This window comes from Pelophylax lessonae, assembly GCF_965119305.1.
Source record: "Pelophylax lessonae genome assembly, chromosome: 4".
Taxonomy (NCBI): domain Eukaryota; kingdom Metazoa; phylum Chordata; class Amphibia; order Anura; family Ranidae; genus Pelophylax; species Pelophylax lessonae.
In genome coordinates, this window is record NC_138771.1 from 594,051,796 (window position 1) to 594,067,824 (window position 16,029).

Consider the following 16,029-nt stretch of genomic DNA (forward strand, 5'->3'; position numbering starts at 1 on the left):
TATTATTTTTACTTGTTTACATTTTTTTGTTATATTTCTTCAGTTACTTCCTGGTTTCTTGCCTAGGCAAATTATGTCATACATCCCAGGAGTCTTCAGGATAGGAGGAGAGGAGGAGGACTTTTCTCAGCTAAGCACACGTTCCCATAATCCCCAACTGTCCCTGATTTTGGGGGGACTGTCCCTGATTTGGAACAAAGTCCCTCTGTCCCTCTTTCTTCCTCATTTGTCCCTCATTTTGGTCTGATCTATATAGTTGTATATAAAATGCACTTTTTATCTTTCAGAAAGTGTTTCCCAGTGCTAAACCTTTCATCCAATTTCAAAATTTCTGCATTTTCACATTTCAAAAGCCACTGAAAAGGAAAAGTAGTGGTAAAAAAAAGCATGTAGGTTTAACCAATAATTTTTTTGTATAATTCTCCTTTAAGGGGGCGTGACAGGGGTGTGTGTCCTATGCCTACATACTTTTGCTAATAAGTGTCCCTCTTTCCAATCTCCAAAAGTTGGAAGGTATGTTCTCCTGCATACATGCTTGAGCTAAGGGCAGATGGATTCCAGCAAGTCAATGGTACATGAATTATCTGCCCTTACTCAAGATGGCCACGGCCAGAAATGCAGGGGGGGGTGTTTTTTCAAAGAGATTTCTCAACAAAATGAAGCATAGAGACATAGATGGATGGGAAGTTTGCTTAAAATATTAAAAATTAATTACAGTGGGTATAGAAAATAATCACTCAGGTGGGGATGGATGAACTCCAATCAAACTCAGAAATCGGTGTATATATAAAACAAAGGGGACATATATAGTGCTCTCCGTCTGAATACCAATGTCTTTATTAGATATAGTAAAAGGTACTCACATTTAGCGGCACTCAGCGGTGCACGCAATGCAGACAGATACACATGCAGCTGGGACAAAGGGAAAGTACAACGTCAGGTACGCAGGCTCCGCCCCCTATACGCGCCACGTCAGAGCCAACCAATAGTCTTCGAATTCCTAAGTAGGGGTGGAGACTGCTTGACCTGGCTTGACCTGGCCTTGACAGCAACAGAAGAAATACAACAATATTTTCAAATAAATGAGTCCCCAGAAGGAGATCCAGGCATACTATGGGAAGCACACAAAACAGTAATCAGTGGTGTATTGATTAAACATGGTTCCAGGGTTAAAAGAGAACGAGAGAAAAAATTGACATCGCTGCTTTCTCTACTACATGAGATGGAGATTAAACATAAAATATCTCCATCAGTCAATACGGAGACACATATGATTTCTATACGGAAACAAATTACTGATCTTTTAAGCTATAAGGCCAAAGCTTCCTTACAAAGGAGCCGTAAAATTGGATATGAATCTGGTAATAAATGTGGGAGACTCCTTGCGAGAGCAGTAAAAGATATTAAAGCAGCTACATATATCCCTCAAATTCTATCCTCTAAAGGAAATAAACTATCACTACCCAAACAGATTGCTCAGACATTTCGAGACTTCTACTCTGATATATATAACCTTCCAGATCAATCCTCTTCGGTAGCTCAGATTTAAAGACTATATTAAAATATCCCAATTACCTAAATTATCAGTAGAAATATGTAAAGAATTAGATTCACCAATAAAATTGACAGAAATTCAACAAGCTCTGAACGCAATGAAAGTTGGAAAAGCTCCAGGGCCAGATGGCTTAACTCTTCAATACTATAGGGTTTTCTTCCCGATTCTGGGACAATATTTACTGAATCTGTTTAATGGTGTAGGATCGAATAACATATTTTGTAGAGATAACTTGAGAGCACACATTGTAGTTATACCGAAGGAGGATAAAGACTTAACGTTATGCGGGAGTTACCGGCCAATATCATTGCTTAATATAGATTTAAAACTTTTCACTAAGATATTAGCAACCCGACTGACGCAACATTTACATTCCCTAATTCATTTAGACCAAGTAGGATTCATAACAAACAGAGAAGCGAGAGACAACATTACAAAAGCACTAAACTTATTATATGCTGCAGACAGAACCCAATTTCCATGTGTCTTCTTAGGAACTGATGCAGAAAAAGCGTTCGATAGAGTTAACTGGAAATTTATGCTATCTACACTCAAACATATCGGCTTAGGAAAGACAATGTTACAATGGATATCTTCTATATACTCTGCTCCATCAGCCCAAGTCAAAGTTAATGGGATCCTCTCTGAACCTTTTCCGATTAAGAATGGAACGAGACAAGGGTGTCCCCTGTCACCTATACTCTTTGCTCTCACCCTGGAACCATTTTTATGTAAAATAAGACAAAATGAAGATGTTGAGGGCATTCCAGTGGGGAAGAAACAATATAAGATTTCTGCTTATGCAGATGATCTTCTTTTTTCAATCGCTAACAAATTGATTTCACTACCAAACCTTATCAGAGAATTTGAACAGTATGGTACCATCTCCAACTTGAAGATAAACCTTAACAAATCAGAAGCCATGGGCATAAACTTACCTAATAGAATTTTACAGAATTTAAAACAGAACTTTAAATTCAAATGGACAAATAAGGCATTAAGATACTTAGGTACTTTTATACCGGTTAATCCCTCTCAAGTTTTCGAACTTAATTTTATTCCCCTTTTAACCAAAACCTGCCTACAGTTGGAGAAATGGAACACAGGTTTACACACATGGTTTGGTAGGTGTAATTTGCTAAAGATGACTATATTACCTAGATTTTTATATCTTTTCCAAACACTACCCATTAAGGTCCCAGCTTATTATTTCAAACAAATAAATTCAATATTTATCAAATTTGTTTGGGCAAATAAGAAACCCCGTCTCTCAAGACAGTTACTAACGCTGTCTAAAAGATCAGGGGAAGCATCTTTACCAGACATGCGTAAATATTTTCAAGCTTCACATCTTTGAAGACTAATTGATTGGTGTCGTCATGGAGACTCTAAGCTCTGGGTACAAATTGAGCAGGCACATACACCTATTCCACTTAATAGAGCACTATGGTGCTATGATGAATTACCAACAGAGCTGAAATTACACCAGTTAATTGGTACAACTCTACAAATTTGTTCACAATTATGCTTTCAGAACTCTCTATCCTCACATGATTCGCCATTATTGCCAATTTTGGGGAACCCAAAATTCTCCATAGGCATAGAGGCACAGTCTTTTAGATCTCTTAGTACGGCAGGTCATTTCCAAGCCATATATATTTTTTTAATGGGAAGTCATAATTCTACTTTAAAGAATCTCCAGCCATTCTGGGAACCCACCAGGACTTGGTTCAGTATAAGAGAATTTGACATAGTTGTGGTTGTAGAGATTCAGATTTTAACCACTTGCAGACCAGTCACGTTGACTTACTGCGGCAAAGTGGCTCGTTCCCGTCCAGCGACGTAGACCTACGTCGCTGAACTCCTCCCCTTGTGGGCGGCGCGCGCGCCGCCGGAGGCTCGCTCCCGCTGTTTTCAGTCACAGCGGGAGTCGGGCCAGGGGAGGAGCGGCGGTGATCACTGCCGCTCTTCCCCGATCGTCGGGGGATCAAGTCTGGAGATCCGCCTGCTTGTGTAAACAAAGCGGGCGGATCTCCTAAGTGACAGACAGGGTCAGATTCCAGGGTTCAGCATTGCTGAACCTGCGATCTGTCCCTGTGTCACTCAGTCACCTCCCCCCACACACGTTAGTAAGCACCAGGCATGCATTAACCCCTCCCATTCCAATAAAATTAACCCCTTCCCTGCCAGTGTCATTTTTACAGTAACAGTGCATATGTATAGCACTGATTACTGTAGTAATGTCACTGGTACCCCCAAAAGTGTCAAAAATGTCAGTCAAGGGTCCGATCTGTCCGCCGCAATGTCGCAGTCACGCAAAAAAAATCGCAGATCGCCGCTATTGCTCGTTAAAAAAAAAACACCAAAAATGACAGAAATCTTTCCCTTAGTTAGTAAACGCAATAACTTTTGCGCAAACCAATCAAAATACGCTTATTGTGATTTTTTTTTACCAAACATATGTAGCAGAAAACAAATTGGCCAAAAATGTAAAAAAAATTAGATTTTTACATTTTTTTGGGGGGGAATTTCATATAAAAAATGTGAAAAATATTGTTATTTTTTCAAAATTTACGCTCTTTTTTTGTTTATAGCGCAAAAAGTAAAAATCGCACAGGTGATCAAATACCACCAAAAGAAAGCTCTGTTTGTGGGGAAAAAAGGACGTAAATTTTGTTTGGGTACGGCGTGGCACGACCGCGCAATTGTCAGTTAAAGTTGCACAGTGCCGAATCGCAAAAAGTGGCCTGGACGTAAGACAGCAAAATCCTCCGGTGGTAAAGTGGTTAAAGGGCTTAAAGCGGAGTTCCGGCCTCAAAAACCACTTTGGGCCATCCGCTTGCTCTAGGTCACCTTAAAAAAAAATGGATAGTCCCGATTTTTTTGTTTACTTACCTTGTTAATGAAGAAAATATACTTACCTTTCTTCCACTTCCTCCCTCTGCGCCCGCGGCCCGCGCTGTCTCTTCCTGCTTGCATTGACTCCTGGGAGCTGAATGTCATCGCTCCCAGGAATCAATGCGCCTGCACCGGTCCCGCTCGTCAGTTCCGGTGCAGGTGTGTCATTCCCTGCTAAACAGCTTCTGGGCATGCCCAGAAGCTGTGCAGGGATGACGCGCCTGCCCCGGAAGTGACGAGCGGGGCCGGTGCAGGGCGTTCTGGGACCGAAGAGGACACGGAAGAGCACCCCGAAGAGGACGCTCTGGCTTCAGCTGCCCACACCTGAGATGGCAGATTCTAAAAGGTAAGTGAAACCGGGGACAGTTCAGAGGCTATCCATTATGAAATGCACTAGCCCTGACTGTCTCTATGGGGTATTTTTATCTAAAAAACATTTCTGAGGCCGGAACTCCGCTTTAGTGCCGGTTCACACTAGGGCGACCTGTGAGGCGACCTGGTCGCCTCACAGGTCGCCGCAGGTCGCCTCCCATAGGGAAGCTGCGGACCCGTTCTAATAGGAGCGACACAAGTCGCTCCGACCTAGAAAAAGGGTCCGGAGCTTCTTTGGGGCGAGCAGGAGGCGACCGCCATAGACTTCAATGTTATGAAGTCCGTGGCGGCCGCTGCGAGGTCGCGGCGCGCTGCTCGCACCGCGACCTCGGAGGTCGCGGTGCGTAGTAGCGTCGCTGCAATGTGAACCGGCGCTTAAAGTGATTGCAAAGGTTCGGTTTTTTTTTGTTTTGTTTTTTTAATAACAAACATGTTATACCTACCTGCTCTGTGCAAGGGTTTGGCACAGAGCAGCCCTGATCCTTCTTTTCTGGGGTGTCCCGGCAGAGCATGGGGGCACCCGTGCGGACGTGCTCACAAGTCCTGCTGCTGCGTCCATTTTTCCCCTGGAACTAATGGCCTGCTGGGAGGTGCAGTTCATAAACAGTTCAGCAGTGCAGTAAAAACCTTTTAGAAGACTACAGTTCCCACAATGCTTTTCTTCCAGTCTCAGGAGTATGATGCATGAAATCTGGGACCAACACTGACCGAGCATAGAGACAATGAGAGAGCAGAGAATAAGTCTGCAGTGTCAGATAATGGTTGTCCGCTTCCGCAAAACCTTTTATCCAACTTCTAAATTGCTGCATTTGCACATTTCAGAAGCCAAATTTAAAAGGACTATAAAAAAAAGCACTTGTGGGTTTAACTAAAACATTTTTTTTGTATAATTCTCCTTTAAGGGGGGTGTGGCAGGGGGTGTGTCCTATGTCTACATACTTTTGCTAACAGGTGTCCCCCGTTCCCATCTCAAAAAATTGTTTGGAGATATAAAAATGTCCCCATTTTTCTGGAATACCTTCTAAAAACGAGTGCATTTCCTGTTATGTGAGGTTGCCTCCTCTGCCTACAGCCTCATAGCTATCGGAAGCTTAAATCTAAGGCCTTGCTTCCTCTGACTGCTAATCTCAGAAGATTTGAAATTAGATTTCCCTATTGTGCTGCTCACTGTTTTCATTGCTGGAGGCTTTATCACAAGGAAACAAAGCCCTGCCTCTACCAAGATGGCTGCTGCTACATAGAGGCATGGGCATGTTAATTCAGTAATTGGGAAAGATCATATGTAGGGACACCATAGGCAATACTGGGGATCAGTATTTTGGGTACAGCGCTCCGAGTTCTGCTCTTTGTTAAAGCAGTGTCATCCCCCCCGAGTGGCTTTAAGGTCACCATACAAGATATAATCTTTGTACAGTTCACTTTAGATTTACCAAAACAAAAACAATGTTGAGGACCTACCCAAACTATCCAATCAATCTGTATCCAATCAGGAAGTCCCTCTTACATAGTCGTTTGCAAAGGGGATTGTACAGTCAGATTGTAAAGTGTGTGGAGAGCTTTAAACATGTCCAGATTTTGCATGGGAAAATGTAGTCCTGTTTATTTATAGCAATAACAAAATGCCATAACTAATTTATGATAATTCTGTGGAAGGAAAACTAAACCACACATTGGAAACTTGCCAAATCTTTAAACCAGATGCATAAATAAGTTCTTTCCTGAAAATAAAATAAGACAATGGTATTTAGTTGTGAGCCTGGAAAAACATCCACACTTGATTGTGTATTACTGCATTAGCTAAATATTGTAAGAAATTGATATTATATCTATCAACACAGACTTCCTGACCAACACATTCCACTCCGCCTTTCACTGAAGAACACCTTCTTCCTCCATCATAGGAAACTTGGTCAAACTTTTTAATCTAGATAGATAGACAGACAGAAAGATAGAGTAGATCGATCTTTCAAATTTTTTCTAGGCGTACATCATATTTAATTGATGGAAGTTATAGTACAGCTTTTATGAATGGAGGAGGGGGGCAGAAAAGTCTGACTGTGAGCACTCCTGATGAGTGCATAGGACAGGTCCCTGGAAGTACTATTAACCCCAGCTGCACTGGAAGATTATGGTGGTGGGTGTAGAATAGGGATTTTTTTTCACTCTGCTTAGGCTTTAAACTCAGCAATCTTGCGAGTAAAAACAAAAAAAAAGACTAATAATTAAAAAAAAAAAAATTCCTAATTTCTCCTTAGTCGTGATTTTGCTGCTAATTTTTCAATATGATTTATTTTTATACTATTATATTTTCAACTGTTTTTTTTATTTTGTTTTGTTTACATATTGCAAAAAAGCTCAAAATGAATATATATATATATATATATATATATATATATATATATATATATATATATATATGTGTGTGTGTGTGTGTGTGTGTATATATCTATATATATTATATATATATATATATATATATATATATATATATATATATATATATATATATTAATTTATTTAGTTATTACAGGTACAGTGTATATATATATATATATATATATATATATATATATATATATATATATATATATATATATATATATATATAATTTTTTATTTGTATTTTTTTTATTTATCACAGATATATATATATATATATATATATATATATATATATATATATATATATATACATATATCTTTGTGTATATATATATCTATTGTACATTCACAAGAGTCCCTGCCCTCAGGGAGCTTACAATCTAAGGTCTCTAACTCACATTCATATACAGTATCATACAAAAGTGAGTACACCCCTCACATTTTTGTAAATATTTTATTATATCTTTTCATGTGACAACACTGAAGAAATTACACTTTGCTACAATGTAAAGTAGTGAGTGTACAGCTTGTATAACAGTGTAAATTTGCTCTCCCCTCAAAATAACTCAACACTTAGACTAGGTAAGGCTTCACTTACCTTAATTAACTATGGCACCTGTGGCTAGCTGGGAGGCTGGCATTTGTGGGTGGCTGCTGGCACCTGTGGGTGGCTGGTTGAAACCTGTGGTGGCTGGGTGGCAGTCTGGTACCTCTGATGGCTCCTGTGGGTGCGTGGCTGGCACCTGTCTGTGGGTGGCTGGCTAGCCTGGTAGCTGGCTCCTGAAGGTGGCTAGCTTACTGCCTTTCTGGTTGGCTGGCTGCTTCAATTGTGGGCATTAGGCTTTTAGCAGGCTGGGCTGGGCCTGGGCTGGCCCTTTTGCTTTGCTACAGAGAGGGAAGCAAAGCTGACCCTCTCTGTTTTGGGTCTGTGCAGACGGTGCATGCATGCTCGTGACGTCAGTACGTGCTGTGACGTCACATGCCAGGCACGGTGCCACAAATCTCCTCAATTTTCTTGCCCTGGGCTCCCCCTCTCCTGGGATGACAACGCCGGGGTCTGGGGTCAAGGACAGTGGTCCGTGCGGCTGCCGACATCAGTCACTGCGTGAGCCGCAACTCGCCAGTATTTCTATTTCTATTCTATTTAAAGGGGAAATGGCAGAATTTATTTTTAAAGCATTTGTTAACCTAAAAAAAATATATGTATTGATCCTGTGACCTTAACCACTTCCATACCAGGCCAATTCTGCCACTTCGCTTCTACATGTAAAAATCATCATTTTTTTTGCTAGCAAATTACTCAGAACCCCAAAACATTCTATATATTTTTTAGCAGAGACCCTAGGGAATAAAATGGCGGTCATTGCAACTTTTAATGTCACATAGTATTTGCGCAGCAATTTACAAACGCGTTTTTTTTAAAAAAACAGTTTTATGAATTAAAAAAACAAAACACTAAATCTAGCCCAATTTTGTTTGTATAATGTGAACAATGATGTTACGCCGAGTAAAGAGATACCCAACACGTCACGCTTTAAAATTGCGCACACTGGAATGGCGCCACACTTTGGTACTTAAAAATCTCTATAGGAAATACTTTAAACATTTTTACAGGTTACCAGTTTAGAGTTACAGAGGAGGTCCTGGGCTACAATTGTTGCTCTCACTCTAACTTTCGCGGCAAAACCTCACATGTATGGATTGAACACCTGTTATATATGTGGCCACGACGTATGTATGCGTCCGCTTCTGCGTGCGAGCACACGGGGATGGGGGCACTTTAAAATCTTTTTTTTTTACTGTTTATTTTATTTTTATTTTTTTATTTTTATACTCTCCCTTTATTTTTATTTATTTTTTTGATCACTTTTATTTCTATTACAAGGAATATAAACATCCCTTGTAATAGGAATAGTGCATGACAGGTCCTCTTTATGGAGAGATCTGGGGTCAATAAGACCTCAGATCTCTCCTACAGGCTGGAAAGACTGAAATTAAAAAAAAAATAAACTATCTCGGCTGTTCAGCCGAGATCACGACAGTATTGACAACTGCCAGGCCAGGTGTGACGTCATAACGTCAGGCCCGGCCCTCCGAGAGTCATAGAGACTGCCGTGGGACCATCTGGTCCTCGGTATTCTCTATGGTGTACTTCTGCCGCCAGGGGATTCCTTCTCTGGCTCGCCGATCGCATGGGCGAGCCAGTAGAAGCATTGAAGGGCTGTGGGTGGGGGGGATGTCCCCTCCCGCCGCCTGTAAGAATGATGAAGCGGCTGAACCGCCTCTATGATTGTTCTTACTGTGCAGGTAATCACTGGCTAAAAAAATGATATCTCACTGATGCCTGCAGCTACAGGCATCATTCAGATATCCCCACTTAAAGCTCAGGACGTCATGTGACGTACTGTGGTATGGAAGTGGTTAAAGCATGTTATACAGCACAGTGCTTGTGCTGTGTAATTTGGCCCCTTCTATCACCTAAAATACCTGACTGATCCTGCCTGGTTATGTCCTCCCCTCTGTAAACTGACCACGGTATACCATGGCTGCTGAGCCCTGACACTGTGGTCAGTTTACAAGCCTCCGTCATCCGCAGCCCTCCTGTCCTCTCTCCCCTCTCCCTCCCTGCCTGTCTGCTTCTGTGTCAGTACCCACCCCCTCCTCTCCTGCTGCTGTAGTTTAATTTAAAGTTTCATACAGTATCCTGTCTACAGTCTGCCTAATAATCCTGTGTGCCCCTGTGTCTGTGTTTTATAAAAATAATCCCTTCTTTACCAGTTTTCAGAACGCTCATCGCCACTCACGTGACCCGCCGCCTCTTTCTTCCTCTCGGCCTCTCCTCCTCCCCTCCTGTCTGATGTCAGTGGGGAATCATCGGCCCCGCTCGCTGCAAGCAGCTGTCAGATGGAGAGAGGAGAGACCTGGCGAGTTACGTGAGCGTCGATCGGTGCTCTGAAAACTGTTTTTTTTAAAACACATACACAGACACGAGCATGGGGACACAGGATTATTAAACAGACCAGGTAGGGTGGTATAAAGTGGCTTAACAACCATTTTAAAGGGGAAGTTGAAATTCCAGGGGGGAGGGGGGGCACTTGACCCCCCCCCCCCGTTGCAGATGCACATGAGCACTATATACTTGTAGCTCTGGCTACATACAGTTAATACAGCTTGCCCAGTAAGCGCAACTGTTAGTGCAGTAAACAGTTTGTTTGGGACAGCTTGGCCCAAACAAGCTATTTACAGGGACATTAACTGTGGAGATCAGAAGACTAGACCTTTTCTGACACTTTTAGTTTAGTCACTTTTAGCTAGAAAATTACTTAGAACCCCAAAACATTATATATTTATATATATATATATATATATTTTTTTTTTTTTATGTTTTTTTATTTTTTTTTTAGCAGAGGCCTGAGAAAATAAAATGGTGGACTTTGCAATTTATGTCACGAGATATTTGCGCATCAGATTTTCAAATGCAAATTTCACTAAACTTCTAACGCAAAAAAAACTACACTTTTATGAATTTTAATTGCAGACAGACTCAAATATAACACCCAATTTTTTCATAAAATATAAAAGATGATGTTACCCCAAATAAATAGAGACCTAACATGTTATGCTTTAAAATTGTGCACGCTTGCGGAATGGCGCCAAACTATGGTATTTAAAAATCTACACAGACAACGCTTTAAAAGCCTTTACAGGTTACCAGTGGAGAGTTACAGATTGCAGAGGTCTAGTGCCTAAATGTTTTCTCTTGCTCTGATGTCCAGGGCAATACAACACATGTGAGGTACGATCGCCAAAGATATATGAGCAGGACCAATGCGTGTGTTCGCCTTTGCGCGTGAACACGAGGGGAGGGGGGCGCTTTAAACCTTTTTTTTTTTTACACTATTTCTTTACATTTTTTAGATCACTTTTATTGCTGTCACAAGGAATGTAAACATCATATGTGACAGCAATAGGCAGTGAAAGGTACACTTTATGGAGAGATCTGGGGTCTATTAGACCCCAGATGTCTCCTCTGCCCTTAAAAGCAGTTGATCACACCAAGATTAGTGTGGTTAAATGATTTTAAGATTAAAAAATGATGCTGTTTACATCCAGGGAAACCAGAAGTGATGATAGTACTCGCCCCTTCCGATTTTCTATACCAGAGAGCTCATCTGAGCGGTTCTGGTCCTCCAATGGCTCTATGGTAAGCTGGTGGAACTGCCGGCTTCAGTTGTGGTTTCTTCGGTGGGGCGGAGAGGCAGCAGTGGGCGGTAGAATGGGGGGGGTGGCCTCTCCCATCACCTGTAAAAGCAATCCAGCATCTAATTAGCCACTTGGATGGCTTTTACATAAAACTTGAATGCCTCCTGTAAAAAAACAATACTGAGATTGTTAACCACTTGTATTAACCATTTGAAGACCGAAATACATATATTTACATTGCGGCTTTCAAGTTGTATATTGGGATGATGCCTGCTGCAGCTACAGGCATCATCCCGATATACATCTTAAAAGCCGCAATGTAAATATTTGTATTGCGGTCTTCAAGTGGTTAATACTGCTTTGAGTTTCTATAAGAATTTTAGTGATTGGTTCTACATAAACTTTTAAAGCACCATGCCAGAGGTCTGGTCAGAATACATTATTTGTACCCCAGAAAACTGTATAAGTCTTGAACCATTAATCTTTACTGTGTTACATAGTTACATAGTTACATAGTCAGTGAGGTTGAAAAAAGACATCAGTCCATCCAGTTCAACCTATGATGTGTGTGTGTGTTTGCTTTTAACCATACATTGTATACCCCTGTATGTTGTGGTCTCTAATGGCGCTTTTCCACTGCATGGAACCGAACGGTTCGGCACGCTTTTGTGCTTTTCCACTGCTGGTACCGCATGGTACAGTGTAGGAACGGTTCGGTACGGTATGGTACGGCGGTGCTTTTCCACTGCATGGAACCGAACGGTACGGTACGGTACGGCTCTGAAAAAACAGTACCCACTCGATTGTGGTTCCAACAGGTACCATAACTGGTACCATATCCCACAATCCTTTGCATGCAGTCACTTCTAGCCACTGATTGGTCAGAGAATCCCACCCACCCCGTTGTTATCCCACCCACTTAACTTTAGTACTACTTTAGTGGAAAAGCAAACCTATACCGTACCGTACGGAACCGTTCCAACACGGTACCATGTGGTACCAGCAGTGGAAAAGCAAACCGGGCCAAGCAGGGCCGAGTAGAGCCGAGCCGGTACTTGCAGTGGAAAAGTGCCATAAGGTGCCCATCTAATAGTTTTTTGAAACTATCAATGCTCCCTGCTGATAGGACTGCTTGTGGAAGAGAATTCCACATCCTTACCGCTCTTACAGTGAAGAACAACTGTGTTGATTGAATGATACATTCTTATAATTCTCCTTTCAGGTAGTCTGCCAATTCCTGTTTTGCATTTCGAAGAGAAAATCATTGAAGATGAGGACACGGCCATTACATGCACTTTACCCCACAATGACTACCCAGATGTTAAACTTGTCATCAAGGGTAACACAACAATTACAGATTGCACCTCTAGAAGAGGAAACTACCCAAATGTCACCTGTACTGTGGAGGTCACCCGAGAGATACATGAGATGGAGTTCACCTGTGAGGCTGAGTTTAAAATCCAAAGCCTGCCTAAAAAGATGAACATTCAAAGTAAGTATGAGCTTCATTTCCATACAGTTGCAGCTTTATATATTTTACATCCCAGTTGTCCAACCTACAGCCCTCATGCAGCCCTTTGGTGCTGATTGTGCAACATTCAGGGGTCTCAGCAGCCAAAAGCCAGTGTTTTCCTTACTCGGGGCCCGGGTAGGAACAATCTTCATTAGGCTCCTTTCACACAGCCGCTCCGTGTGAAAGGTCCGCTGCGGGACTTTTTTTTTTTTTTTTCCACGGAGCGGATGACATTTCTGTCATCCGCTCCGTGTGCCCACTTATCATCCCATCCGTTTGCGGATGATATGCGGACATAATGTAAGTATATGGCACTGCGGATGTCAGCGGATGACACCACTGACATCCGATTTTCCTTCCTTTCCGTTTTTTACACGGAAGGAAAAATGGGGTTCTGTTCCAAACGGAGCAGAACTGACAGGAGGAAAATCGGGTGTCAGCGGATGGTATTCCGCTGACACCCGCAGTGCCATTCACTTACATTATGTCCGCAAATCATCCGCAAACGGATTGGATGATTTGCGGACACACGGAGCGGCCGTGTGAAAGGAACCTTAGATTGGATTCTCTTTCAATAGTTTTTTTTATTGAATTTTCAAAAGAGAAAAACAAAGGATTACATTCAAACCAAAGATAAACAAAAAAATAAAGATATGGGGGGTGGATACAAAACACCCCAAGATGTGCTCAATTATCCAATATTACAGAACATATCAATAGAGTTAAAACCATAAGCACGGGAGTCCAGTTTACTGTAGGAAATCAAGCTTCAATATAACATCTGATAATACCGTCACCTCCAGAGATAAAGGGGAAATAATCATACAAAAATTGAGGAAAAAAAGGCAAATCTGATTGGGATACATTAACCACTTCTGGACCAGAAGATTTTCCTGCTTAATGACCAGGCCCTATTTTGCGATTCGGCACTGCGTGATTTTAATGGACAATTATTGCACTGACGTGCGACGCTGTACCCAAATAAAATTGACGTCCTTTTTTCCCCACAAATAGAGCTTGCTTTTGGTGGTATTTGATCACCTGTGCGATTTTTATTTTTTGCACTATAATCAAAAAAAGAGCGACAATTTTAAAAAAAAAAACAATATTTTTCACATTCTGCTATATAACATTCCACCCCCCCAAAAAAAAAAAAAATATATCAGTGGTTATTAAATATTGCCTAAAGAAAGTTCTGTCTATGTCAAAGAATTATACAAATTAATGTGGATACAGGGTTTTTTGTCCAAGTAATTGTCAGTTAGGCCCCTTTCACACAGGCGGACCGTTCAGATCCGCCTTTCCGTTTTTTTGGCGGATCTGAAAGGTCCCCCCATGCATCTCTATGGGGCATCGGATGTCAGCGGAGACATGTCCGCTGACACCCGATCCGATCTGTCAAATCTGGATGGATGGAAACCCTATTTTCCATCCGTCCAGCGGATCGGATGGGATCGGTCCGTTCCTATCCGATTTCCCCCATAGAGATGCATGGGGAAATGACAGCTGTGTCTCCGCACACAGCGCGGAGAACAGCTGTCATCCTCCTGCTCAGCGGGGGATCGGCGGCTCGATCCCCCGCTGAGAAAAACGGAATCCGTCCGACGGACGGATAGTGTGAAAGAGGCCTTAAGCAATCAGAGCACTGAAAAATAGCCTGGACAGAAACACCCCTTGACATTTTTCACATTTTGTCATGTTACAACCAAAAACGTAAATGTATTTTTTGGGGTTTTTATGTGATAGATCAACACAAATACATAATTGAGAAATGGAAGAAAAATGATAAATGCTTTTAAATTTTTTTTACAAATAAATATCTGAAAAGTGTGGTGTGCATTTGTATTCAGCCCCCTTTACTCTGAAACCCCTAGCTAAAATCTAATGGAGCCAATTTCCTTCAGAAGACACCTAATTAGTAAATAGAATCTACATGTGTGTCATTTAATCTCAATATAAATACAGCTGTGAAGCCCTCAGAGGTTTGTTAGAGAATCTTATGGGCCATACACACTATACGATTTTCAGAAGACTTTTTCCTTTAGACTTACCAAAACCGTATAATATGAGGTCAGACCTAAACACTTTCGATTTGTATGCAATCTGGCAGGCCCTTGCACTACATAGAAAAGGTAAATCTGAAGGAAATCTAACCACAAAAGTTAGATAGTGTGTATCCAGCTTTACTCTAGGAGAGCTGGACAGGGCCATAGAAGGTCCTTAACCCATCAGCAGGACCGGTATCTGCTCCTTTGTGCAAGGAGGAACAGGATGAGCACTGCCAAAGCCCTTCAAAATTAACTCCAGTAGGCCACCGGTGTAAATGTCTCTATGAGGTGACCATATTGATCTGGTAAGCAGCCTCTTTGGATACCCTTTGGTGATCAGATCACGAGTGCTTTATCTCTTTTACACTTACCTATGGAGTGGTATCTTGCCTGCTGAGATTTGTGGTCCTTTTTTCCTGTTTTTTTTTCCTGCATGGAATATATGCTCAATATTGATATTTTCATGTGAGTGCAACATTTTTTGTTTTAATTTGCGATTGTGTGTACGGTATTATGCTATGTTTGTGTCCATTTTTATTTCATGGCACCCGAGGTTCCATCATGAGTATCCCTGCACATGTGCATTATACTATAAGTGAACCATACCTGGTGGATTCTTCTATTGATTTTGAGGTTTATCCATTAAATTGGGTGACCAGATTGATTTGGTAAGCAGCCATTTTGGATACTTTGTGGTGACCTGATCACGGGTGCTTCACATCTTCTATATCTACATACGGAGTGGTATTTTGCCTGCTGGGATTTGTGGTTCCTCTCTTTGCTTTTTTGTTTTACACGTTCAACATTGTTATTTTTTATGTGAGTGCAATATCTTTTTATCTTTTGTTTTATTTTTGCAATTGTGTGTACGGTATCACACTATGTCCTTGCATTCCTTTTTTACATATGGTCTCTGAGCTTCTGCCATTGAATACCCTCTACCGCATATTGTATTGAATCACACCTGGTGGATCTCATTATCATCAATTAAGCGAACCATGGGTTTATCCATTAAATTGGATGACCATTTTTATCTGGTAAGCAGCCTTTGGAACATA

The 16,029-nt window shown here is 41.4% G+C and overlaps 1 protein-coding gene across 1 annotated transcript in view; it reads left to right on the forward strand.

Annotated features, from left to right (window-relative positions):
* LOC309553197 (intercellular adhesion molecule 5-like) overlaps positions 1–16,029 on the forward strand; it is a 75,552-nt gene that overhangs the window by 34,566 nt on the left and 24,957 nt on the right. The window contains exon 2 of the mRNA XM_082254142.1: positions 12,633–12,902. Within this exon, the coding sequence (XP_082110268.1) occupies positions 12,633–12,902 (270 nt within the window). The remainder of the gene's footprint in view (positions 1–12,632; positions 12,903–16,029) is intronic.